Genomic DNA, 27,342 nt, shown 5'->3' with positions numbered 1-27,342 from the left:
GTCCTGGATAAAAGTACTTATGTGCACACCCTTTTAATGGTCTCCTTCCCTTGCGCGCCTCCCCCCCCCCCCCCCCCCCCCCCCAAAAAAAAAAAAAAAAAAAAAAGCTATGTTTTTGTGCAATTAAAGCGTTAGACATAGTAGCGACTAGAATCTGGATACAACTTAAATGTTGTATCTGTATCTTCAGTCATCTTTGGAAATCTATTTTGTATGTCATGCTTTTATCTTTGAGAAGTGATAGAAGCCTCCATATCCTTGAATACTTTGGGACATAATTGCCCTGTAGGAATGAACATGCACTTGTAGGGCAGTGAACCAAAAATAAATGGCACTGAGGTTCTTTTGTTGTTCTAGCTAAACATCCCGATGTTTGGATGCTTGTGACTTTTCATTCTGCAATCCCGCTTGTTCTGCAGTTCTGACTTGATCTTTTTCCTGATGGGTTGCACAACAGATCCTCAGTGCCAGCCCTGGGAGTTCAGACAGAAAAGAAAGAATAGCCTTGTGGTCAAGCTACTAGCCTGAAACTTGGGGGTTTTTATACACTTTGTCAGACTTGTTCTGTTATAGTGGTCGGAAGTCCCTTAGGGGATGGCTGACAAAAGTTATGTTGTCCCTTTTGAAATCAATGGGAGGTTGTATGTCTAAATATCCGCATGCATGTTGTCCTATGTATGTATGTTTACTGTTTCCAAAGGAGAGAACAATACTTGCCTCGTAGGACTGTGGGGGAGCAATGGGAGGGATAGCTCTTCTTCAGGAAGATCTCTATCCCCGATATAAATGGAGGTGCTCCCTATTTACCCTCACCTTCCTCCCTGATAATATCTTCTAGAGTAGGTAACCTCTTCCTAATGTGCATACATAAATGTTTTTATATATTTATATGCACCATATATATAGGAATGTATATGTAACATACAAAACATTATTATTTATATACTTAATATAGTATTTTTAATATATGAAGTATTTTCATCTTAAGTGAAATACTTCATTTTGTGTAACCCACTGCTTTTACATTCAATCAGTTAATTCTTGTTAGGGCTGGGGCATAAGCATATCTGCAAGCTGCAGAAATATGTTGGTGTTTTGTCCAGAGCTAGTGGTTGCTGTGCGAAGGTCTTTCCTCACCGTCCATGCAACTGATGTCCTGACTACTTAGGATTCATAAAAAGTTGGTCCCACAGCTGCTTCTCACCACAGGTCTTAAAGCTGGATGGATGGATCTGAACTGCAACCATTGCTAGGTAGAAGACAGCTTGCTAGCACACGATTTAAGGGGAGAAACAAACCATTTACATATAGTTGAAAGGGCGCAGATGATAAGGTAAGTTCTGAGTAATATGGTCCCTAAGCATTCTTTTCCTGCCTCATGGGTGTTTGTAAAGTGCTTTGAGATCATTTATGTAAACATCACAATATCCTTGCACAACTCCACTCAAATCTTCCTCCAAACAGTGAAGAAACTTCAATATGAATTGTTTCTGTGTAGAGGGTCATGTTCCTTAGGCTCATAGAAGGCTTCGCTGTCTAGCAGTCACTCTGATTTGTCTTTAGTGAGGCTTTTTTTCCCTTCAATTAAAACAGAATGTAAAAATATTGCCCAATTAGAAAGTATTATTGTGTGTTTATGAGTACCCTTGAATGTACTTATCCACTGGGAGCACGCAGATGTCTGTTGGAATTTAATTCCTCTGCAGCATGTTGGGGGTGGGGACAGAAGAGAAGTAGCCAGAAAATCATGGTTGCTGCAGTAAATACCAGACTTCTCCCAGTGACCTGCTCTGACTGCACAGCTTCTTACATCTAATGTAAGCATAAAACATCTGTTCAGCAAGGCTGTTTTCTGACTGGTCTGTATTTGTACCAGCAAATTATGCATTCTTGGCTGATTGTTGCCTGTTGTGGGGAGTGATGAAGAAAAGGGGGTGTCACATTTTAAAGCTTATTGTAAAAAAGCTGTTATGAAATAGCTGCAAGGCAGTGCTTGCTTATTAAGCAGTGGCAACCTTGTTTCCCCTCTGAGCTCCCAGTCACAGGTGTGCAGGCCAGCCGGGATGCTGTGGATGCTGTGGGTGGATGGTGTGGCCTAGGGCAAACCCCACGGACAGGGAAGGAGGTTCTTGTTTCAGACAGCTACCTTCAGACTGCCCGAAGGACGTGTTTTCTCTGGGGATTCCTACCAAGTCAGTCTGTTTCAGGTGGTGTGGTGACACCCTGCAAGAAGGCAAAGGTGTGAGCCTTGTGCTCTCGATCTCGGGAATTCTTCTTTGGAGCACAGTACTGCTGCTGGTGCGTGTCCTGGCTCTGGGCTGTGGAAGGTGAATCCAGGGCACCACCTTTGGCAGCTTGTGGTTGTCTTTGATTTCAGGCATTGTTAAGCAAAGCTGGCACTTCCACTGAGGGGGCTTTTACCAGACGGAAAGGTGTGCAGCAGCACTGGTAATTTGTGCTTTGCAGTAGCTACAGAGCTGCAGCGAGTGCATCTGCACGCTGTGCTGGTGCTGAGCACCTGTCGTGGGGGAAACTGGCAAGTCTAGATGATGGAGCAATTCCTGGTCCGGTTGTACCCAGTGTGGTTTGATTGACTCCCTTACAACCTGATAAGCTGGCTAAGGGGTGGCTGTGAATGGTGGGCAGAGTCACAGCTACATGAATAGAGTACAAGGCTGTTGGAGGTCACCAGCATTCTTTTAGCTACTGACAGAGTAGTGCAGGAAGAAGATGCTTCCTTGTCAGGGGATGTTTTACATTCTAAACAATACCTTGTTTGGGTGGGGGTTTTTTTTGGGTGAGTTTTTTTTTTTTAATGTAGTGTTTCTGAGGGGCATCCTGGCAATAAGTGTCAGCCACCAGCCTGAGCAGTTCTTTTGTACAAATGCTTTTGAATCTGTGCCTTATGCCTGTGTTAGTGTATTTTCTGGAGAAGTAACAGAGATTGGATTATTCACACCTCAGATAAAATTTATTTTATTAGCAGCAGCTTCAGTATCTCCAATTTTCAGCACTTAGTGAAGATGCAGAATTTGCTTTTTTTTTTTTTGCTAGGAAGCCTTTGCCTGTGTTTCCTTGCGTGGATCTTGTTTCCATGGCATCAACCTTTAAGCTCGAGAAGCATAGGTGGAAGCATTAGCCAGTGAATAGGCATTAGGAACCAGCCCTGCTCCAGTGTAGGGCTCTGACTTGTGGTGAGGATAATGATACAGGGTGTGATGATGATTTATGCATTTAAACAGTCAGGGCTTAACGCTTTGCCTGTCTGCAATATTGTGGAATAGAAGACTTGATGCAGTCCTGCTAAGTGCTCTTGTAAAATCATTGCTTTTCCTGCTGCTTTGTCTTGATTTTTCTGAAGATGAGGCTGTGCTGGAGTGTGCTGTGACTTGAATTATTTTTCTTGCCCCTTTTTCCCAAATGCTTTAATGTCTTGGCTAAGCACCTCTGTCCTAAAGAGTCTGTTTTGTCTTCCTTACCATTATTGTGTTGGAATGGCATTGACAAAATATTTTCATGTCATAGTTACGGTGCAGGTACATTACGAGTAGTGGTGATTGCAGTGTTTATTTGTAACGCAATTGCTCAAGCTAGTCTGTGTGTCAGTCTTGGGTTTCTCTTTTCCAGTAAATGCTCAAGCACAGTGAGCTGAGTACAAGGACTGTTTTGTTAATTCTGTAGTTTTATGTTATGCAGACATTGAGGTGACTGTAGCAGTTTTTCTGGCCATGAAAACTATAAAGGTATGCATGCACAAAACCATATAAAATTTTGATGGTATGGACGTCTCTTTTTTTATTATTATTGAGCATACACTTCTCTTTGATATTCTGTCATTGAAAATGTACTTTTAAGAAGCAGAACAACATGCTTATTAATTTTCTCCAGCTCAGTAGTAAGTGTAATGGGCAAGTAGGTGCAAGACAATGAACCAGATACAGGATTTTGGGGGGATCACTTGTGTTTTGATTTAAAACTTCAGGACATTTAGCAGAATAACCTTGTGTAAGATGATGTCTGTATTACATCAGACAATTATACCAGCACTGACATTGCAAAAAAATTCAATGGGACAGACAAGCCCTTGCAGTAGGGCAGCAGGCTGTTCTCGGTGCTTGTGTTGTCACCATTTGTGAAGAACTTGTGAAAGCTTAATGAATGATATATGCCAAAGCAACTTAAACATCTGACATGTTCACAGCAGCTGCAAAGGGCTGCAAAGAATAAAGAAAAATACACTTTGAGTTTGCTTTGAAAAGAAATTCATAGCTGATTTCCATCACAAATGAGCCTGGGAGAAAACATTTGCAGTGGTTTCTTTGGTTTTTTTCTCCGCAGCTTTTAAAAATTAAACCTGCCTGCTGCTAATAGAAGAGTTGAGTACTATGGTATTTTTTTGTGCATTCCAGGCAAATGACCATAGGGATCATATCAATGCAGGTTTATCGCGCTGAGCCTGTATACTGTGAAGTTCTTCAGGGATCGGCTGGAAAAACAGTATAGATAAGAGGAGTGGAGATCTTCATCACGCTTTCGATTCCCAGCTGCCTCTGTATGGCTCTGATCTTGCAAAAGTTTAATCTGCATTTCCTCTACGCCCATGAATAGTCTTGTTGGATCCAGTGGATGTTGCCAAGGGGGTGATGTTTTTGCAGAATTGTGGCCAGTCTTACTCCTAAGGATTGAAATGTCAGTGGTGAATGCATTTTGAAAAGAAATGCCTGTTTATTAACAAAACCAACAAACAAACATAACCCCCTGCCACTAAGCCCTTAGGTGAGATTACAAATGAAATTTTGTTTAAAAGCGAGAGCACTTCAACCTTGATTTTTGCATCCTACAAACAGTAGCTGTTTGTTTCAGGTTAATTTTTAATTTGCTGTCATAATAGTGGTTGTTTTCCTACTGGTAAGCGGGTTCTCTTTTATTCATTCATACTTCTTTTCCAGATCGCATGTGGCTCAGAGCATAATCTGGCAGTGGTTGGTAAGTATCTTGATTTTATATTAAATCCTCTCACCTCTTTTTCATTTGTAAGTAGCACAAGATGAAAAAAACCCGTGCACATCAAACATATTGAGCAATTGAGGGCATGGTGTGCAGCTGAAAGGAGGAAAGTAACATAAATGTGGAGGAAAGAAGAGGAGAAACTGGTAGCGTAAGTGGTGATGGTGAGAAGGTGCCCTTGTAGACTAGCTGCTGTAAGGAGGGAGGGGCTGATGGGTGTAATAGCAAAATACACTTGCAAAGTGCTACAGCCTGTTTCGGAATAGAACCATCGCAAGAATTCAGGCTGCAGATTCAGAGTAGCACCTAAGCTTGAAGCTGGTCAAAAGTGTCTTTAACATGGGAACTTTCAATGAAAAAAAATAAAATATCCTACATCTTTTGTTGTTCAAAATGTCAGTCAGCGATAGTCAGGTTCCTTAGTGCACCTTAGTATAATGCAGCTGTTGTAATAATGATGGAAGTACTAGGAAGCTAATGTCAGTGGAAAAATTGAATTATGTGTACTAATTCCAAGAACAAGCAGATTCTTGCTTTTTTGTGATGAGTCAATAATTAAAGTTTGATACATGATTGTTATTATACATATATATGATATATATTTTATCATATATATGATATATATTATATCACATATATGATGTTTATAATTACAAGTTTAAGAACATTTTAAACTGTAGATTTTCAGGTGTTATATAAAGGAGGTCAGCATAATTATCCCCATTAATACACAGGATGAGAGGAGAAAGGAATTCTATGCTAATCAGAACTGGAAGTGAAGCAGTCTTCTAAGTTTCAGTCCAGCACTCCATCCACATAGATATTTTTGATTGCCATGACTGCGTTGAGGTGTTGAGTGAAGAATTTTCTTCTGTGGTGTGATGGTTGTGGAGAAAGCATCTATTCGGTATCCAACCTGCATTCCATCTCCTAATTTTTAAAGGAATTTATTTTAGCTTTGTGTCTTATCAGTTTCTTTAAGTGGCCACAGAGGTGGTGTTCTGTGTACGTAATATATTTCCATAGGTACTGTAGTATATTTTCTAATTATCCTTCTAGAATTAAACCTTGTAGTGAACTTGTTAAGTTCTACTTAATTTATGGTTGGCTTAAAGAAAAGATTTCCCCTTTATATTCTCCCTACTTGTTCAGTATCACACGCCTGTATTAATTGTCAGGCTGGTGCTTCTGAATGTCAACTAAAGAGCAATCTAAAGAATCACATTGTGTTTCTCGCTGAATTGATGAAGTAAAAGTGTACCGCTAGCAGATTCCTCCGGTGTGCGTGAAAGGAAAGCATTAGGTTTGAACAACCTTCTCTCTCCTTACGTCCTTTTAAGCTTTCTGCCTTCTAGGCAGAAATCTCTGGCAAAAATGGGTAGGGGAAAGAAATTCTAGAAGTTACAATAAACTAAGAACTTTGCATATGTGAAGAACATCATATGCCTGTCTAAGCTGTATGCTACGCTCGTTGAATTCCATAGGAAATTTATCAGTGCTGGAAGCTAGTAGATTTTTATTTTAAGGACAAGAGAGATGTGATGTTACTTTTTTTTTTTTTTTTTTTTTAACTAAAGAACTGTGATAGATTTTATTCCTGGAATGAATTTTTACATGTGCTTTTAAAAAGTTGACTTTTTAGAACATTTTGTGGTAGGATTTCTCTGATCACTTGTCACTCTTAGTTCAGAGCTGTCAACTGTTATATTCCTTAAAGATATCACACAGATTTCTGTAAATATGTCTACGTGATTGTACAATTTTCCAATAACTTATCATTCAAGCAGAGTTTATTTAGGACAACTATATCACCAGTTTCCTTCTTAAATAGTAAATGCTTGGATGATTGGCTTCTAGACTAGAATAGCTCAAGTTCAATATGAAAGGTAAACTGTAAAGCAAATCTTTGACAGTATAACATTCAAGTCACTCTTTCCGGTTGTATATACAGATGTTTCTATTTAAAAGATCATGCAACAAAAAAGCACAAACATTTTTAAGACAGAGAGGCTAGATTTAGGATTCATTTCACAAATGCTGAAGCTGTTCCAGTCATCTTGCTGAGGGTACCAACTGATTTGTAGGGCTAACAAGCAAGTTTTTCATGTTGCTTTATATAGTCTGCATCCATTTGTATGGTTCAGTTATTTGAATTCTTTTTCCTTGCTTTCTTCTACTGAAGTCAGTACAAAATTTGGCTGTTCTCTTCACTGTGATGGCACCGAGTCTTTTCCCATGGGTAAATTTGTAAGAAATTCAGTGTTTGTTCGATCATGAAGCAAAAGTTTGATATAAAGGAAAAGGAGGTATGGAATGTCCCCAAATATAGCTGCATTTCTAAGTTAAAAGTAATAATTAGTATATGAAAAAGTGAAAACACCTTCACTTTTAGCTCTTGGTAAAAACACTTACATTTTTGTTCTGGTTTGATGTTGTCCTGTGACGCTAATTCTAAAATTTGCATGTATTTTAATATTTTTCGTTTTTTTATGACCTTTCACTTGAAAGTCCCTGCCTAAATCTTTCCCTTTTGACCTCAACCAAGGATTAATCATCATGGGAACCAGCCTATTTTTGATAAGAAAACCTGAATAGTTATTAAGTAAATGTTGTATAACATATCTGAAAAACATCTTCCAACACTGAAAACTGTGTTTGTACTTACTGAGCACAAAAAAGGCTGGCTTCTCAACCCGAGTGTGATAGCCGCACTGTGTAGCACTGAACTTCATGATACTAAGACAGAATCTTTGAGTGACTGAAATACATAATGGAACGAAATCACTGCGACAAAGTTGAGCTTTTCCAGCTCTGGGGGTCTATAGTGTTTTGAACACGGAAAAAGTAAGGAGGTTTAATTCTTACCTTGAAAAGCATGTGATTAAAAATTATTTTTATAGAGAAGGCTCTTATAAGGTTCCTGCCCACTTCCCACTAAGACTTTGATGCTTGTTTTGTTAAAAACAGACTACTTATCCTTTAAAACAACGCTCAGCATGTCATGTGCAGCTCATGCAATGCTACAACTTAAACAATCAAACAATTTTAACTATGCAGAAGTAGAGTTGCTCTAAAACATATGCATGCAAGTCTTGGTCTTGACTGTCCTGCAGCCACAGGGCGCAGAACAGAATGCCTTGAAGAGCCTCCAAATGGAAACGTCTCATTTTAGTAAAAGTTAAACCCAGGAATTTTATTGAAGCCCCCTTGAAGTAGTTAAAAAAAAAAAAAAAAAAAAAGAGTAAAGCATTACAAGGATGACACTTCTGTAATGTTGCTTTTTGGTCTTACTTGTAGTCATTTTCTCAACCTGTATAAACCAATAAAAATCTTCTGAAAGGTAGATACTGGAGGATGTGTAGGGAGTATTTTAAAACAGTTTTAAAAGCTTCAGTTGCAGTCCTTCTTTAAAGCAGACTTCAAAGGGGAATTTGGGTCCCCTTGGCTGTGTGTTTATTAGAGCAGTTACCTGGTCTGTACGTGCTTTGCAGTAGTGCAGTGACTGACCCTAACTCTAATTGGTGATTTTTTTGCTAACGTAATGGGTACCTTAGACACTTTAAATGTTTTTGTGTGTTTGGAAGAGAGAGACATGGACCTTTCAAGTAAACATTCTCTGGTATGGTGGTTTGAAAGGAAAAAGTGTTTGGATGTGTGGCTGCTTCAACAAGTCCAAATAGCTTTTCCTTGTGCTTTCAGCCAGGGTGGTCAATTCTGGCTGCTGCGCAGGGCTATGTTGTTTTTCTTGTGTGGAGGATAAAAAACCTTTTTCAGTGAGATAGTTCACAAATCTTGGCTGTAATACTGTTGTGTAGTGACCCACACCGCAGAGGCACTGTGGGTGCAGGGGACAGTGGTACAGCAGCGTTCACAAGAAGAAATTGGGCTTTGTAATCAGTTTTGGGCTTTATGCAGTTATTCCCTTGATACTTGTTTCTCTGTCTTTTAGACTTTCTTCGGGTTAGCTACTTAGCACTGCTTTTTCCCTGTGAGTCATGGTAGTGGAGAGGGTACTGTGGAATTAATGTTACAACAAAAAACCCCAAACCAAAATGTCCATGCTGACCGCCCAACCATAAGCGTGTTTCGCACATGGAAGCACAAGTGACATATGAGGAGACGAATCCCTGTCTGATAATGTTGAGCCCCATTTCAGCGTGTTAAATGCAACAGCATTTTCCTACGTTTTTAAAGTTACTTCCCAACTTTCTGATAAATAATAGGCCCTCCCAAAAAAGGGTTAGTTTTGTCTCCTGCTACCTTTTTTGTTTGCTGTATTTTAGAACGTGTGATATGTTTGAAGATTCTGTCTTCTCTGTGGCTCATGTGCAACCATTGCTGTAAGTATCATGACATGAGCGTTCACATCCTTCTGAAGCTGCAATTCATCCAGTCGGAGAGTAAACAGTGATACTAGATTAGATGGAAGAATAGTCTTTGTAGAGGAAATTAGGATAAAACATCCCTCCACTCAAATGGCAGGTCACGCTTCAAATGCTGTGAACTAAAGCGTGCAGTAGTGTTAGAGGCGCAGAAAAAGAATTATTATTCCATGATCTGTAAAAAATTTGCTCTTTATGTTCTTATACTGGAAGAACATAGCAATTATGAGCTGGAAAACAAATGTGATGAAAGTGATCCCAAACCTAGGAAGCTGGTGGTAGACATCCTAAAATGGTCATGGTGTTAATGGCACCCCAAACACGTTGGTGCCATGTTTTGTAATAAGGAAGCTGAAGGGTTTTTATGGGGAGCCACTACCTCTTAATTAACAAGGACGTGTTCTTTTAGTGAAGTTCATGATTCCAACCAAATTATTGTATAAAGCATCAGTTGAAGAAGTGCTGTAACAGATTATGAAAGGCATATTTTTATGGCAGAGTGAGCACCAATGGGGAGAGGAAACTGCAGGCTGATGGATGGATCTCTCCGTTATGCTGACAGTGTTATTTAGATGTTTGCAGCAGCCCTACGAAGCGGCAGACGTAGTCATGTGTCTGACATTTGGTGCCGGGGGACTCGGCAGCCTGTCATAAAGAGAAAAAATCATGAATTCTCTCTCTTGATTTTCATATTGCTGTAGTATCTGGAGGAATCTTCAGCATACGCAGCGGAGGGCACTGGTGTTCAGCAAGGAGCCTGGGGCTGCTAGTCAATTGCTTTATTTATTATTCATGAAAACTCCCAGTGCGGCCAGGGCCTCTATTGTAAAGGTTTCCTGGCAGACCAGCATGGAGTCATGTTGCAACATGCTGACTCTTTGCATTGCAACACTAGTCGCATTCTCTGCTTATTAAAGGGCACCTGGCAGGACTTTGAGTAACCATCACTGTTGTCATTTTCATGGGGGTTATGTGTCGGCCTTCTAAATTTGTTCTCTGGCACAGCCATTTTGTATGTCATGTAGCTCTTAACGTGGCTTCGACTGTTAAATAGCTCTTTGGAATATAAACTGCTTTGGTTATATTCGTTGTAAAAAAAGCAGCCTTGCTCCTATCATTAACTGAGCACCTGTGTCTGAGTGCTTCCTACATAGCGAGATACAGATCTGACATCACAGGTTTCCTGTCATGGTTAGATACAGTGAACCCTAACAGTGCTCTTCAGATGTCTTTTTACTTTGTGTTTCTTTTCCGCAGACTGTTTCATGCTCCAGGCAAACTAATTCTTTCTCTGGTAAGATAGAAGCTGAAAGTTAATTCCAGATGTCTGAGGTTTTGGGTGTTTTTGTTTTCAGCAAGTTACCCTCGCAAAATCTGATCCTCTGATGTCTCTGAGCTTCTTTTGGAAGGCCAAGCTGCCAACTGTTTTATGAACTTGTGAGTGCAAGGTGATCAGGAGAGAAATGAGGGAATGCTAATTTGAGCATTTGGAAAAGTCTCTTGATGGGGGCTAAAAAAAGTTTTGTATCAGCCATATTGTCTAAAGCCAGTGGCCACTGGTTATAGGAAAGGGAGGATATTTTTCTGTGAAAACCTGACTACATCCACGAGAAAAAAATGGTTTGTGTTGACCTCCTAGAAAGAAACTCCAGAGTTAGAGAATTAGATCTGGTGTACTGCATCTTCTTTGAAATGCAGTCTAGATTTTACAGCTACCTTCCAGGCCTTGTCACTGTATTGATGCATGTTTGGGGCAATTGGACTCTGCAGAATGCTTTGTTCATCTTCCTCTTTTCTCTGTGTGGCTTGTCAATTTAGATTGTGAAGTCTTCGGAATTAAGAATACTTCTTAGTGTGTTTTAGCACTGCCTAACACAATGGGACCTGATTTTTTTTTTTTTTTTTCCTAATTCTGAGTCACAACTAATAATAGTTGCAATTACTTTCCTTCCCCTCAGAGAGGCAATTTTAAAATATATTTAATCTTGGCCTTTGTGTCTTTATCTTAATTTATATCATTTAGCATATAAACAGGTAATAATGCAGTGCTTGTCATATTGTTTAGTGTGGTTTCCTGTCATTAACAGATACAGAGCTAGTTAGGCTCTTAAGATACAGGCTGTTATTTTTTTAAAAAGCTCACAGTTCTTGAAAAAAAATTTCATTGAACTTTATGTATCACTGTGGTGGCAGCTTATAGTTTGTCTGCAGTTGAGCTTTTGTGCACTTACTGTCATTGTTTCCTGCGAGAGACCATATCACGTCTACAGGAATAATTCTGCTGCGTCAAGAACCCTACAAAAGATGGTAAGAGGCAAGCATGCAATATTAACCTCTGGTGACAGCTGAAACCATCAAGCTGAAACTGTGAGTGGCAGTTAGGGGAGATAATTGTCATAGGAAGCTAGCAAACAACCAGCAAATGCTATCAAGCAAGAATGCTGCTTGAAGCAGAAAGCGTGGAGAGCTCTTGCTTGCAGGTATGGATGAAAAGGAAAAGTGATCCCACCTGGTTTTAGAAAACTATAGTGGATGAGAAGACTTAAGAGTAAGGAGCTGCAGTACAGATGCATGCAATCCTTTGTTAGAGGGTTCACTGCATGGATACTAAGTATTCAGAAAACAGATTTTATCATTTGTTTACTCGCAGGCTTTAAGTGGAGCAATTACTTCAAAGTAGAAGAAAAATATGCACAACATATCTAAGGCATATTTATCTTAATTTTTAAGAAAGTCAACAGGAGTAATAAAAATAGTCACCCTTGCTCACCAAAGAGAGATTGAATGTTTGTTTGCTATAAAATGAAATAAAAGGAGGGACAAATGTCTAGCTTCAGGGAGTCATTTAGAGCATGTAGGAGAGATGCTCACCAAAGTAAAAGCCACAAGGCTTTTACTGCACAAAGCAGCTGGAAGCACTTGGAAGTGCAACAAATTAAGGTTTCTGTACTGTCCTGTGCAGTGATGCCTAAGTAAATGATGCTGGTGATTCTGGGTTCTGTACATGTAACAACCTCAACATTTAAAACTTCCAACTATACCACTGAGAAGAAATTTTGCAATGTGACAGGAGGAAAAGGTGATGTATATTTAGAAAGCAGGCATGAGTTGTGCCCTCCAGGAGTGAATATCTTGCTGTACAAACTTAGGTTGACACCCACATTCACTATCCAGCTCCTTTATGGAGCACTAAGAAGTTTTTCTGCCAGTGCACAAATAAATATGTGTAACCTAGATTACTTAGTTATACTTTATAAGTTAATCATCTCTGAGGCTTTTTTCCTTCTGGTATTTATTTGAGTGTGTCTTACCAACACCATCTTTAGTACTCTAGGTAGCTTTCTGCTTAATAAAAAAACTCTGAAGTAGGAATTTTTTGAACTTTTGAGGTTGGCATGACCATGAGTTGGGGGTTTCCACAAATGCATGTTTCAAAGTTGTCTTTGCCTGGTTTTTGGATTTTACGATGTGTTTTGGTCACTTTCTTCAACTGCTCTGTCTTAGTTATGAAGGTTAGAAAAATCTTTTGAAAACTAAAGCTGAAGGCAGAGATGCTGACAGTGACATAGGTCTGAGACATGATGCTGTAAGGATGCACATGAAATATTGCAAGGCTGGTGATGGAATGGAGACGCTTCTGGGACAATACAGGTATTCCTCACATGGCTGTAATTGGGCAGGACTGAGCACATGCATCAAAGTGGGCTTCTTAAAGCTTTTGTAAACCAAGGTGGATGGGGAATTGTTCTTCCACCTTTCCATAAGGGCAGATCCTCTTTTCCCACTGTAGGAATTAGGACTTTGAACTTGAAGGTAGTAGAAATCGTAGTGAAGCAAATCTGGAGGTATTAGCTGGCAAGCAAGATTATTTTACTTACTAATAACAAAGAAGAAACCATTTAAACTTGCAAGCCTGTAGCAAACTTTCAGGGTAAAAATAATAGCCTTTTATAAAAAAACATTTGCTTTAGAGAGGTGAATATTTAAAAAAATATTAGGGCAGAAAAGTCAACCAGAGATGAAAAGTTGGCATATTTGTAAAAACTACCCTTTACTTGTCCTTGCTTTTTGAACTTGTTTCACTCCTTTATGGAAGGGAGGTAACAAAGTAATTAACATAAAAAATGCTTTTGAGATTGGTTTCACTATTTTCTGTGCGTTTTGCCAGAGCCTCTGAGGAGCAACCAGGCTAAACTGGGACTTTTATATTTCTGAGAAATGTCTCCGCCTCATTTTATTTTTAGATTGTTGGGCTTATTTGAAAAGTGAGAAAGCGAGGAGGACTGAAAGCTATACTGAGCAGGGCTTTAAGAGACATTTAACGCAGCACACATAACATTTCTTGTGGAGCAGTGAGAAGGGTTGATATATTCGTGCTGATCAAGTAAATCAAATGGGAATCAGGTCAAACATGTTATAGTTGTTTATGGCATGGTTTCAAACATAACTGTAGTTAGCAGGAGGCTGAATGAAGTGAGAGACTACTGCTATGTTTAAATGCTATGCTACGTGAGGAACCAAGTGCCTCTTACCTGTGTATTTGATTGTGATAGCTGTAAATGTGCTAAAGATGATAGCACACCTGTCAGTGTTCTTACAAACAAATAAACCCAACCAACAACAAGAGCAGCAACCCACCCCCCCACCCCCCCAAACTGTAGTGATTTTAAAAAACAGTATGCTAAGTCCTCCTTGATAGATTTTTTTTTTTTTTTTTTTTTTTTTTTTTTTTTTTTTTTTTGTGTCAGATGAGACAGTGACGTTTACACTAGCTTATAGTGTTCTGGCCTATATACTCCTGCCCTCTACAAATCTAGTGGAATAATTACCTTGACAAGAAAAATATGATGTATTGATTCTGGCTTAAATATTCCTTGTATATATTATAGCATTGATTTGCTAAATTAAATGTTTTCTAGGAAGGCCTTCATGTGATGCCAGGAATCCATGTTATGGACTTAGCACTCTTCTCTCTCCCTTCTGTGTGGATTTAGCAGCATCTTGTATTCTTGTTCTGCAGCCTTGTATTGGAACAAATTGCTAGATTACTATAAAGTGATTATGAAGGGGAGGGCTAGCACAAGACAATGGGTGGAAGAGGTGAAACTACCGTATCAGCTGGGACAAAATCCAATGCTTAACTCCGTACTTACACATAGGGAATATTCACTTGCTGTTTGTTTTTCTGGGGGCTGTTCTGCGAATGTGAGGTTAACACCCAGGGAGCCTGGCAACGATATTTGCTCTTTTGTACACCTTTTTTTGAAATGTCTTCAGCCAGCTCATGTGATGCTGTACCACAGTGAAATTTCTGATGCTTATACCAGCTGTGAGAGTGACCTCCAGTGTTCCCTATGGCCCTTCCTTTGGCCTTCCCAGACCTGTGTTCCTCTGAGGAACCTAGCAAAATGTAGCAGATTATTAGAGTTTTGATATTATGTGACCTGCAGTGCTAGTGACTTAAAAATCTGTAAGCTGTTCACAAATCTCCTCTTATTCCTTGTAAAAGAGAATCAGGGTCTCCTGTATCCCCCATAGTACCACTGCCAACGAGATGTTTTGTAGTGCAAGACAATCCTTTTCTGATTAATGAAGAATATACATGCCTAGAAGTTTGCGGTTTCTGTTTGTTCTCAGTAGGAAAGAATTTCTGTCACTCATGAACTTTGAATAGAAAGGATTCTGAACTTGATGAGTTTTGGCCTTTTTTCCTTGTGGATGATGCTTAGAACAACACTTTAATAAAACATGGGTAAATTCTTCTATTAGGATACATCATTAATCATCTTCTCTTTCCCTTGTTTAGAAATTTTGCTATTAAATTTTGAAAATATTTAACCCATTGTGACCTTGGTGACAAACTTGAGTTGCCAAGAGAATGAACAAGCAAGCAGATGCTTTGCTGTGAATATCGAAGGTATTGAACTGGAGGTTGTCTTCTCCGTGCCTTTGGTTTTCAGTGACACCAGCTGCTGTCTTGCTGAGTTGGGACATCTCAGATAATGGGCAAGATGACAAGCAGCAGAAATCCATATAATAGTTTAATTCTGAGTAGGGAACTCACTTGGCTTGAAAGGTACATATGCTTTGGCTTACAAACTTCCTATTTTTTTCCCTGGACTGTTTCTCCCTGCGTGCTTTCTCTTGTACTGTGGGTGGCTTGGTGTTTTTTTGTTGTTTTTTTTTTCCAGTTCCAAACATTTCAAGGTATTTTAAAATTGAATGAGATGAAAGGTTTATCTCTTAAAGCCCTGCGACATGTGCTTCTAAAAGAACACATGGGGCACTTAGTGTGTGATGTGTCAATGGTGAAAGATGTATGTATGCTCGAAGGGTAAGGGATGTTTTGCAGTGTAGCCTGTGGAATTTCATTGTATGAAGAGTATCTTGGTAGCTGCCGATGTGTATTTTTTTGTGCTACTGATTTAATGCTTACGTGCAACTCCTGGAAAATAAATTGTTCCCTAGTTTTGATAGGAATAATTCATAATTTGTTATTGTTCCCTGCTGATGTAATACAGTGAATCACATCCGTGACCTTTATTTCAAGGGGAATTCTGTAACTGAGCCCTCCAAATGGGATTATTTCAGAAATTGGTTGCGTATGAAATAATCATGTTAATGTGTGCTTTGCATTGGATGTGCAGGATGATGTGTTATGTGTGACAAATCTGTAGCACTCACTGGTTCTCTGTGACATAGACCCAGTGCATGGGTCATGTGGACCTTTTCCTAGAAGTAGATGTTGGCTTAGGCAAGAAAAGTAAGTACTTTGCTATTCTTGTACAGAGGAGGGGAAGTCTCACTAGTGTCTGTGCTCTACCATGAGTACCTGAGAAGCTCTTGAGATGTCCCTCTCCATCTGATTTGTGGTCACCGAATGTGACTTCAGTCTCCTCTACTACAGGACCTCTGGGGTAGTGGAAGGATTCATACTGAAGGCAACTTTTAGACATGATTATTTAACCTGGAGTCTTCCTTTATTCCCAGTAGTCCAATTCTCCTGTTCCTCTTCTTTAGAGGAAGGCCAGGCAGGAACAAGGCAGCGGCGAGTCTCCCTGTGCCAGAATGGAGACTAATCAGGGTTGTTTAATTTTTTTACTAATACTAATGGAGTAATCAGGGTTGTTAGTCAATGCTGCTTTTTTGAGTGCACCTGGCCAGTCATAACCTGAATGCTCATGTGGAGTTTTTCTGTAGGCTCAAAAGAGAAAAAATGTTAAAGGTATCAGGACTGGGTTTGATATCCTTGCTGTCCTTGCTGTTCTAAGCCCACTCACCCTATTTTTAATTTTTTTTTTCTTTTCTTGGCCATGAGACTTGTTTTACCAGCTACTAATGAAAGGAGGCAGGAATCCAAATGTATTCTGCTTACATGCAAGTCTTGTGTTGCCTGCCATTAACAGCAGGAATCGTATGATTCTTCGCTGTCATGCAGAGGTCACTTTGATTCCTTCAGTCTCAGTAGTATACTGTTGATGAAGTTAACTGCAAGGCAAGATTCTTCCTAGGTAAATTCTGGTTACCTTAAAATTTAAAAAAGCCTGAATGCTACTGTATAGCCCTTGTCGATTTGTTGAATAAAGAAGCAGACGCTTTCATTTTTTTTTTTTTAAGCACTGTAGTAAAGAAATCTTGTTCTGTTGACTCAGCATGAGTCTTGTGCAATACTTCTCTGTCTGCTTGGATCCTCCTCCTTCTCCCATCTGCCACCTTCTCACTCTAAGGAAAGGAAACTCCATTCTGTCAAAGCAAAGTGCCAATGAAAAATGGGGAAAGACTTAAGAACAGCTTCTGGATGAGACCATTCACCGAAATCAAACCAAATATAATCACAGCTCACTATGGTTTTGCCCTGTGTACCTAGCAGAGGGTTAAGGCTAACACATAGTAAGATGTGGTCTCCCCAGTGAAGGATGTGCAGCTCAAAAAAGGTAAAAGAAAAAAGAGGAAGCAGACAGGCAGAATCACTTACTAATTCCTGTGATTGGTGCTCTATGGCAACATGTTCCTTGCAAGGAAAATAGCATAAATACCTGTTAAGCAAAGGGATTCCCCAGCAAGCAAATAAAAGCCAGGAAACAAACAGGAGTGTGGGATTTTTGGGTATTTTTACTCTCTAGGTAATTAGGGTAGCTACCATTAAAGTATCATAATTGAAACAGATGCTGTAGAACTCTTCTGAAGTATGAGATGTACCTCATTTTGAAGTATCTCCCTTCAGAGGCTGTGTATTTCTGTATGTTTACAGTTACTGGCTTGCTTACGCTTTTTGAAGCTGTTGCTTTCTAACTTTAAGGATTATTTCCCTCTTTAAAGATCTTTTGGTTGCTTCTGCCTGATGCTGACTTGCGAATTCAGTGTGAGCAGTTAAAGCCTAAGAACGATAAACTTGTATTATTACAGAGACTTTGTGCATTCATGTAAGTCCCCAGGACTGGAGCTCAAAGCTGGTAACTGTCTTGTCTGGAAATGAATATGCTGGGTTTCACCCTAATGCTTAGGTCCACACCTGGTGATCTCTGTCCATAAAAGTTAAGGATTAGAAAATTTTAGGACTGTGTCTGATAGTTCAGCTTGAGATATCAAAATACAGCAGTGCAGTCACCTACAGTAAATGTGCTTATGCTTTCTTTGTGCCTGGAATTTGGTTGGGAAATAGTTGGATATTTGGGGCAAGGGCAGCAGAAGTCAACAGGATTTTGTCTGCTGGAGATGCTGTGCCTGAATTAAGTGTGGTGGGTCTGAGGGAACTAAAACGGTGAGGATCTGCTTGAGTCACCATGTCACACTCCCTGTTGCTGTGGGTACTCCATCTTGCTCTCATCACACATTTGTTGTGGTCCGTGTGGCAGTGAATTAGATGGATTTCATTTCCTCTGTTACTAGTGTGTTCTAGGTCTACACACCTTGGCTGGCTGAGAGCTTGTTTTACTGTCCAGGGTAAAGTTTTAGGTTACGTGCTTCTCCTACCAACACTAAAACCTAATCAGAAATTATACAGGTGAGAATTCTGTAGAACTTGTCTGAAGTGCAGTTTCTCTGCTTTATCCAGTGGGGTGACTTGTTTTCTTGTGTACTGGCTCCACAGAAATAAAAGCTAGGCATTAAGCAAGTATTTTGTCCTGTGGTGAGCTGGTTCCCAGTCTGTTATATATCACTGTGAAATAGTCTACTAAGCCACGTTAGAGTTGGATAGAAGAATCAAGCTTGTAGTCAAATTTGAATAATGTTGTAAGCTGTTAAACACCTGGCCAAGATAGTAAAATGCTGATGGTGCTACAGTACTGCAAAGCTGTAACTTGATGAGTAAATGCCTTTTGTAGTTTAATACGCCCCCATCTGGTGTTCTGTACATGACGTCCAGAAATGAAAGGCACTTCTAGATGCAGAAGTTCAAAAAACAAGGTGTTTTTCCCCTTAATTTAAGCAAGCTTATGTTAAATGGAAATTGCTTCCATCTAATTAAATTTTTCCCCCTCAGCTTGGGGTACATCTAATAGGTACATTCTGTATCCCTAAATATAGAGAAACTACGCTGAAGGAAATTGCTGACAAAACAATGCAAAAACATGTGGTACATTAGTATGGGAAAGTTAAGTTTGGATTGCATGGTGCGATGATCTGTCTGTGGTTTTTTAATTTTTTTTTTGGAAGCTGCTCCGTGGCTCAGAAGAGCTGGAGTTCAGCTATTACATTGTCCCTAGCAAAAGCAATAGCTAAAAAGCCCCCGTGGAACTCTTTTCAAATCAGTCTTTCTGGAAATGAAATTCACTCACTTCTAACCTAGTAGGTTGCCATCAGCAATTCATAACTGTAAGTATAACTGTAAGGCTTGATCTCTTTCAAAACTCATGAACCTGTGACTGGCAGCTTAAAAACATGGATGGTTGTTAGTTGTCTTACTGCTCTGGAATGTTGCTGGTGTACGTTTTCATGGTAAGTGAGGTGCGTGACACTTGAGTGGAATCTGAGTGATTTCAGCCAAGTTTTTTAGAGTTACAGATTATTCATTTTTTGTACACACATCTTTGGGGGCCCAACTTCTTCAGTTCCTAAGGCAGTCTGAATTCCATCACAGTGGATGATAATTAGGCTTGTTATGGTGCAACATGTTGATTGCTTGCTTTGGTATTCCTTTTCAAATTTTTGCTGTTTTCATATTCTGGTGATGGAGGATGATTACATGGTAAAACTCCTCAACTGCTTCTTACTTTCAGATTGTGGCCCCTTTGTTACAGAATTGTAAAATATTTATGATAATTCTAATGTCAAAACCAGACAGTTTTGACTGTCTGGGCAGTTGCCTTATTACTTTAACCCCGAGAGGAAATAACTGGATCATTTTGTGGATGTGCTTGATGTATTGACCCAGATTTGTGGGCCATCTACATACATCTCTGTATGTGTACAAAGGTGTGAAAAAAGATGTACATGAATAACTTTTGGATGTCATTTATCTCTTTCATTTGTGTTCCAAGACGCCAGTGCAACAACTTAGGTTTTTTTTCTCTTAATGCTACAATAATTTAAAATAGTGAATTAATGTGAATTAAAATCATGTTAATTCCCCTTTTAATGGAAGGCCAAGCAGTGGCTGTTAGTCTAGAATATAGTTGAAAGTATGAGTATTCTGGGTCTAGTTCTGAGATTCCACCAATTTGTAGCTGTTTTAAAGAGGGGGTAAAATAGCTTTTAGTTGTCTGACTCCCTATTGCTCTTGATCAGAAGGGTCTTGAGGGATCCTCGAAGTAAGAGAGATTTTCGAGTCCTTTCTTAGTGTTGGACTCTAAAGGAACTGCTAAATAACTTCAACCTCCCTGTACTCTTTAATCTTGGTGCTACTTATGCACCCTGCTCACCAAAAAGTCTGGAGTGTAGCTGTATTCGATGCTCTTCCGAGTTTTGTCAGTTGTGATTCACTGTTGAAAAGTTCCATGCATTATTCTGTGTATGCTGGCTGGACAGAGCAACAGAGAAATGACAGGGAAGTTCATACTGGTGTTGGTAAGAAACTGTTCAGTGACAAATGAGCTGCAGCAAGATGGGTCACTTCTGAATAGAGGGGGAGCAGATCTTCTGCAGGGCACTATAGAACGGTCTTGAGGTTCTGATTAAGGAGGGCGATAGCCTTTATGGAAGGCAAAAGATGACCCATTTGATTACTTCAGTAAAAGATAAGCTGAGCTTTTGATCTGGATGTTAAGCAATTAATTTATTTTTGTGAGGGTAATAGTAGTAATCGAGCATTCCGTTAAAACTCATCTTGTCTGCCCCTTGTGAATTTGGTGTCGTCTTCTCTGCGACCTTGTTTGTGTTTTCCCCAAACTCTTTTAGTTTTATATTAGCATTGTTTGGATGCCTTCTTAAACCTGAGCGTCTCTTGCTGTTCAGGATCATTTGTGGTTCTTTTCCAGATGTAGATTGGCACTTCACATAGAATATTTAGCCATGTTGTTATTATGATAAAGCAAAGTAATCTTAAGGGAAGCCTCAGCTTTTCTGTCATGCTTTGCTGCTGCTGCTGCTGCTGTTCTTTATGATAATCAAACTGGAACGACTGGCTGTCTTGTGCAAGTCAATGCCCAACAAAAAGAGGATGGGGTCTGTAGTTATTGGGAGTAGTGGATGTTTCTTCAGAGTACCGCAGGCTGCGTTGCACAAAAGGAGCAGTGGTCTGTGATTAAGTAAAAGACTTCAGCCTTCAGCATGCACAAATCTTCTGTCTTCATTCAGTCTGTCTTCATTCAGTGGGTTGGTTCAGAACAGCAGCAACAAAGGAGAAGGGGGAAACAGGTTTGTAAAAAGCACAAGATTGCTTTACTTTTCTGATATACCAGCAACACATTTCTCCTGCTATCTTTGTCACATGAAGTTGAAGTAAGCATCATAAAGATGACCAAGAAGAGGGAAATATACTGGCTTTGTGTCTGAAACATGTAAAAACTTTGTGTAAATGTGAGAGCTGAAAACAGCGCTTTTTTCTGGGTAAAGAGGTGGAACGTGTAATTTCCAAGAGGCAGATACTTTGCGTATCGCTGCCAGATTCAAGACAAATAGCTGAAGTGACATAGAGAGGTTTCCGGCATGCATTTTATAATCCTGAGAATGAGGAACATTTACATGAGCACTTAAGCAGTGTATGCAAATCCTGGTTATTCTCCAGCCCTTCAAATCCATTCTTGCATAGCTTCTTGCTTCTGGGACGGCCATACCCAAATGTGAACTAGCAAATGAGTGACACGGACTACACCAAAAGTGTAGTGCCTTAAATGTTGTCTTAAACCAAGGCTCTCCTTCAACCCTGAATGTGTAATAAGTGGATTTCGGTGATAATCCTGCTTATTTTTGACCTGGTTTAGAAGTATTTCTGCTCTTCAAATGCTATATTGAAGTGCAATGGTGAAACTAAAAAGGTGAAATATGTTACAGTGGCCAGAACATCCTCTCAGAAGTGACTGTGAAAAACTGCTTCAGTGGCAAGTTTTGATTTGATCATCCGTGTTATGCTGTGGTCCAAATGCCAGTTCCTGTGTTGTCCTGGATGTAGCAATATCCAAAACCCAGTGTTGTTTCATGTTTACAGTTTGTATTTATGATTTCAGTTTAGATTGAGTCTGGGTGCAAACCTTGCACTGGGTTTGCTCCCTGCACAGAAGGTATAGCCTCAGGGGTTAGTGCAGCCCTGAGGGTTACCATCGTTGGCTGCAGGGCAGCAGGAGAATTTCCACTCCGCAATCCATAGCCCTGTCTGTGTCTGGGCTCTTTACAGACTTGGCAGGCATCCAGTTTGAAGGGGCACGTTGTCAATGGCCGCTCCTCAGCTATGTCTGAATATTCAAGCCTTTGCTAGGGTGTAATGCCACATAAGATGATTAAACGTACCTGTGAGTGTGTAGATCAACTTAAGCTATGCCTGATGCTTTTCTGTTTAACAGCATGTAATTCTGTGTATTTTGGAAACATGTTTATCCAAAGGCCTCCAGAGATGCTTTTCATGGCTGTATGCGGATAATTGGAGGTTGGCTGTTTTCCTGCTCCTGGATGTCAGGTAGCCTTTCAGTGAACTTGGCCCTTTCATTGGTGTCTGTTCCCTGTGGCACAGTGGTGGGAAGCTGTAGCTCAGAATTTGGAAATTTCTGTCACACTGATGACTTTTTACCATGCCAAGGATTGATTTAAGAGACCTGGCTTGCAGCCCCAAGAGGCAGAACTGACCTTGGATTACCCGAGGTTTGATTATGTGGCTAATTAGTAATAGAGAAAATCTGACAAATATGTGACTAATGCACTGGGATTCATGTAATGAAAGTAGCACCTTCTATTTCCAAATAGCTGTCTTGCAACATCTAGCTACATAGCTACTACTGCTGTTTTGTCAATGAAGCAAGCAAATTCCTTCAGCAGTCTCTGTGCATGTTCATCACCCTGTGTTTGGCTCACAAAACAAGAATTATATTTAGTGGTTTCATAGACAACATAACAGCAAAAATGCATGTGGTCCATAGGTAATAATGCTGCTACACTAGATAAAATGTAATTTGTCGTTCTTGCAGAAGTCTCCTTCTCTGTGGACTGAAAGTATCTTGTAAATGGTGGGGTTTGCCAGGAAGTAACCAGAAGCAGGAGAGTAAATTCTACAGTAATGCTGTTCCATTCCTTATTGACCATGTCTTTCTGAAGTCATGAGAGGGCAATGATGGGGTATAATTGTGATACCTGATAAAATAATTTCATTTGGTCAGGGTGAGAAACAATTTTTAGGAGCGGAAAATTCTACTTTAAGTGATTGCACTGCTTGCAGTTAACAAGGAATTCATCCTAAAGAGCCAAATAAGCATACTGTTTTGTCGTGGCTAGTCAGATTTTCCATGTAAATTTAAAAGGAGGGTAATTTTCTTGTTTCTATTTTAGAATGTTCCTTATTCTGCCTTTATAATTTTGTCCGTTTCCTCATTAGCACTCCTTTCAGAGACCAAACATGTCAACAGTGACACCATTATCAGCCTGAAATAAATGAACAAACATTCTCATCTTCACTTGCAGTTTGCCGATGACAGCTATTTTAAATTTTGCAGCTGCTGGAGACTAAGGCAAATGAAATGGATTTGCAACTGATGATTTGGCACCTATATCATACAGCTAGTTTACAAGTGTTCTCATAGGTGTTAGGAAATGTAGGGGTTGCCAAGGGGTCTCTTCACTGAAGTAGTGCTTCTGGAGAGAGAGAATGAGGCAAAACACTGATAACAGAAGGAGGTATCCTGCTGGTTTAGCATTTGTTTGCAGATGTTCAAAATGGAGTGTGAGTTGGCAGCAAATTATTTTTTCACCAAGTGTGAATATGAGCTGACAGCCTCATGCATGTTTCTGTAGATTCTGAGCAGTGCTGGTTCCAGGAGGTCCTCAACCTCGAGGATTTTTCTTTCCTGGAAGAGCAGGTGGTGAGACTTTTTGGCCACAGGGAGCAACTTCTGTTCTTCCCAGCCTTGACCCCTGTTTCAAAATCAGCTTCACAACTCAAGAGTTGAAGATCAAACTACAGAATACCCAAGTGCTGCAGTGACCTGTGCCTGGGTTTACACGGACATTCAGGCAGGTCAGCTTAGGTGCCCACTACTTGTAAAAGTAACCAAGTGTGGAAGGCACCATGGGGTGTGGGTGTAAAAACACCTGACCGAGTTAGGTACCCACATGCCATTTCATCTAACCCGAGTGCTTGTTCAGGTCTCAGAGTGCTTCTTTTGTCTCTGTGCCAATATTTCTGTAATTTGCAATTCACTGGGATAGAAGTTAAGATATGCTAGTTCATTTAATTAGTACCTCTGAGTGGTGTGGGCTTAATAGATGGTGGTAACAGTCCTAAATTTTCTTAGGTGCTGAAACACAAAATTCTCGATTCTGCAGCTCCCCATAGTCAGAAGACAGTGGCATGCAGAGTTCAGCCTAAACAATTAACTGGTTGAATTTTTAAATGGTAAATTGTAGGTTTGGGGCTGAAATATATTTTGAAAAATCTTACTTAGTTTCATTTTGTCTTTGAGCTTTAGCCCAAAATGGATTACATATTTCCTACTATTTCCCCAAAAATTCAGCGGCAGTGGTGCATGTGTTGTTTCCACTCCAGGCACTTGGCAAGTGGCACAGATTTTATCTTAATGATCCATAAAGAACAGTTTAGCTATCTGTTGGAAGACTTCAGAACTTTGTAAACTATCATCCTTGGTTTTGCTTTGGCAAGTACTCAGTTGGTTTGCAAACTTATGCTGAATTTTGACATGCAACATGTGATAACTATAGTCAAGAAGGTTCAGATACGTCCACACTGCTGACCATACTGTTAATTAGGTAGTTAAATACCTGTGCAAATGATCTCTTAGCTTCATGTGCTATGATTGTAGAAAAGTGGCTCAAGTAGTTTATTTTTGCTTGTATTGAGCATCATTGCTTGAGTACTGTTACTATCTTGCTTAACTAACAGGAATGTCAGCTAAGTTAGTATATCTGACCCGCTGAATAATCTATTATTTGACCTTAGAGTATTTTGATTGTATCTCTGAGAATAGTCTTTTCTATAAATGGGACTTCTAATAGAGAAAGGTGCTGTACAGCAGAAATATTACTGGGACAGTTCAAAAAGAATGACGTAACCTATCTTTGAAGTGCAGAGACTGCATTAAAAGTGTTCCAACTTAAGTCTCTTTTTTCAGCCTCATAAGAAATAAAAAGGCAGTTACTGCTATAGCGTCTCGGAGGATCTAAAGGTCTAAGAGAACATCCTGTTGAGAGGACTCATTAGTTATGCAGGCTAAAACTGTGAAACATATTTACTCTCATAAAAAGCAATGAGGAGTCCATGTCTTGACTCTGTAAATAACTTAATAGCCACCTCTTGCATTCTGGTGACTAACAGGCCTTTCAGAAAAGAACGTTCCTTTAAGAGCTGTCCACATATGCCAGGTATTTCCAGTGTGTCACCTGTACCCTATGACTTGATGATACTGAAATGGGTAATATACCTTTGAGAAAAATATATATCAATATATATTCACCTTGACTTAGTAGCTAGAAATAAGAAAATATTATCTTTTTATTATGATTATTATTTTTTAATCCATAGTAAAACCCTAGCAAGATGTTGAAAATCTGGAGCTCAGGATTATCAGAGAGGCAGACCCAGGCTGCTTTGCTGTATGTATTCTGTGAGTCTTCAAGTAATGGGAAATTGCACCCTAGCTGGCAAGGCCGGTTCCCTCTTCCTTCTCTGAGCACACTTCATATACTGCTGCTAAGGGGCTGTGTGATTCCCCTTGCAGTGATGGGCTGCATTTATTTCAGCTGGGGAGGACATGGGTTTCTCACAAGTTGTGACCCACAGTGCCTCTGAACATCTCAGTAAATGACACCTCCTGAAATTCAGGCAAAGCTGAAACTGTTTTGTCCCCTGAAGATGTTGGATTTTCTCTCTGAACAATAAACCCTAGATTTGGCAGATGTTGTCTTTAGAATAGCAGGATTGGTTTCATAACCAAATAACAATAAAGTTAAGTTAATGAGGCCACGAATCATTTGAATAGTTCAGCTCTGTGTGCATCTGCTGCATATTAAGAAATTCCCAACAGAATTTGCAGTGATTTAAGCAAAAACCTGACACCGAGTAACTCGGTTGTCTTTGATCTTTGTGTTTGGTTTTTGGTGGTGTGTGCTTAAGATTGGGAAGCTGTTGGAGTAATGAAATGAAGATGTGATAATAGCCCTGGGTAGCATGCTTATCCTCGTCTTTTTCTGTCTACCTCAAAGTAGCAAGGACATAACATATTCTGTGTTTGCTCAGTATTAAGCACGAAGTGGTCGATAATACCTATTTCAGTCTCCTGCTTAGGATGCTGTAATAAGTTCTTGCTCTGTCAAATTCATGCCGTCGTCGTCTTCTCTCTCTTAAGTAGTGTTGTGTTTGGTCTAGATTTGCGAGCTGGCTTCATGGTATGATAATCTTGAGATGCTTTGGATTAAGAATTACAAATACAGGGGCTTGGCCTTTTGAAAGAAGGTTTTGTCTTTTTAACTCGGAAAATTTTGACTCGTTCACTGTCTCCTGCTTTCTTAGACTTATCTCGGTGAGAGGGCTTAATGAGAGAGATTTGGCTGTTGTTCCTGTTAGATATTTTGTCGATAGAGATCATTAGGGCTGCTATTCCATCACTTGTAATATTGAATGCCTTTGAAAACATATTTTGCAAGAAAAACATATTGTAAGTATGGGCAAATGGGAAGCCAAGCCAAGTATTTATATGTTTATATTCACAATGCAATATAAATAATTGGGTTTGGGCTGAAACTGCATTGCAGAAAATATTTCACTCCTTCTAGGCAAAATGATTTGTGTCTGTCTTTTTATCCATATGAGAAGACTGGCTGCATCCCTGGCAGTGAATAACTTAACCTACTTAGTGTTTTGTGTGTAGGCAGCATGCAGTTCTGTGAGATTGTAGTGGGCAATGAAGCAGCAGAATTCAATTTGCAGCAGTGACCTAAGAGGGACTATTTTTAGTAATAAAATAGGTCAGGGGATGTGGTATTGCAGACTGATAAATGAGCAGACTTCCCCTTCACTTGTGGGGCTTGTTTTTGTTCCCCAATCTAAAAGCTCTGTGGGAGGGGGAAATGAGATTCAATACTGTCACGTGATTAGTGTTAGAATTATTTTTATTGTGAAGCAATCTCAGGAAAAGTACTAAGCTTTATTTCAGTGAAGAAACAATATTAACTAACTACTTTGCTTAGGGATTCATGAAAGGCAAAACCAACTAGGGAGCAGGGTGTTTTGAAGCCATTGCTCACAGCTGGTTTTAGCACTGCTGGGGATCTTATGTTGCAGTGTTGTCCGTGTGACAAATACTTCTTGCACTCTTTTTGTTTCTATTCTACTAGCAGTTCTTAAACGCTTTTTTAG

General features: G+C 39.7%; 1 protein-coding gene across 5 annotated transcripts in view; it reads left to right on the top strand.

Annotated features, from left to right (window-relative positions):
- The window catches only part of SERGEF (secretion regulating guanine nucleotide exchange factor), a 158,696-nt gene that overhangs the window by 85,066 nt on the left and 46,288 nt on the right, over window positions 1–27,342 (top strand). For 4 of the 5 annotated variants that reach the window (XM_056353834.1, XM_056353830.1, XM_056353835.1 and 1 more), the window contains one exon: window positions 4,950–4,986. The exons of the other annotated variant lie outside the window; for it this stretch is intronic. In XM_056353834.1, the coding sequence (XP_056209809.1) occupies window positions 4,950–4,986 (37 nt within the window). The remainder of the gene's footprint in view (window positions 1–4,949; window positions 4,987–27,342) is intronic. 5 annotated transcript variants of the gene reach the window in all.

Source organism: Falco biarmicus, chromosome 10 (assembly GCF_023638135.1).
Source record: "Falco biarmicus isolate bFalBia1 chromosome 10, bFalBia1.pri, whole genome shotgun sequence".
Classification (NCBI taxonomy): Eukaryota; Metazoa; Chordata; class Aves; order Falconiformes; family Falconidae; genus Falco; species Falco biarmicus.
Note: the sequence above shows the minus strand (reverse complement) of the source record. Positions and strands in the feature narration are given on the sequence as shown.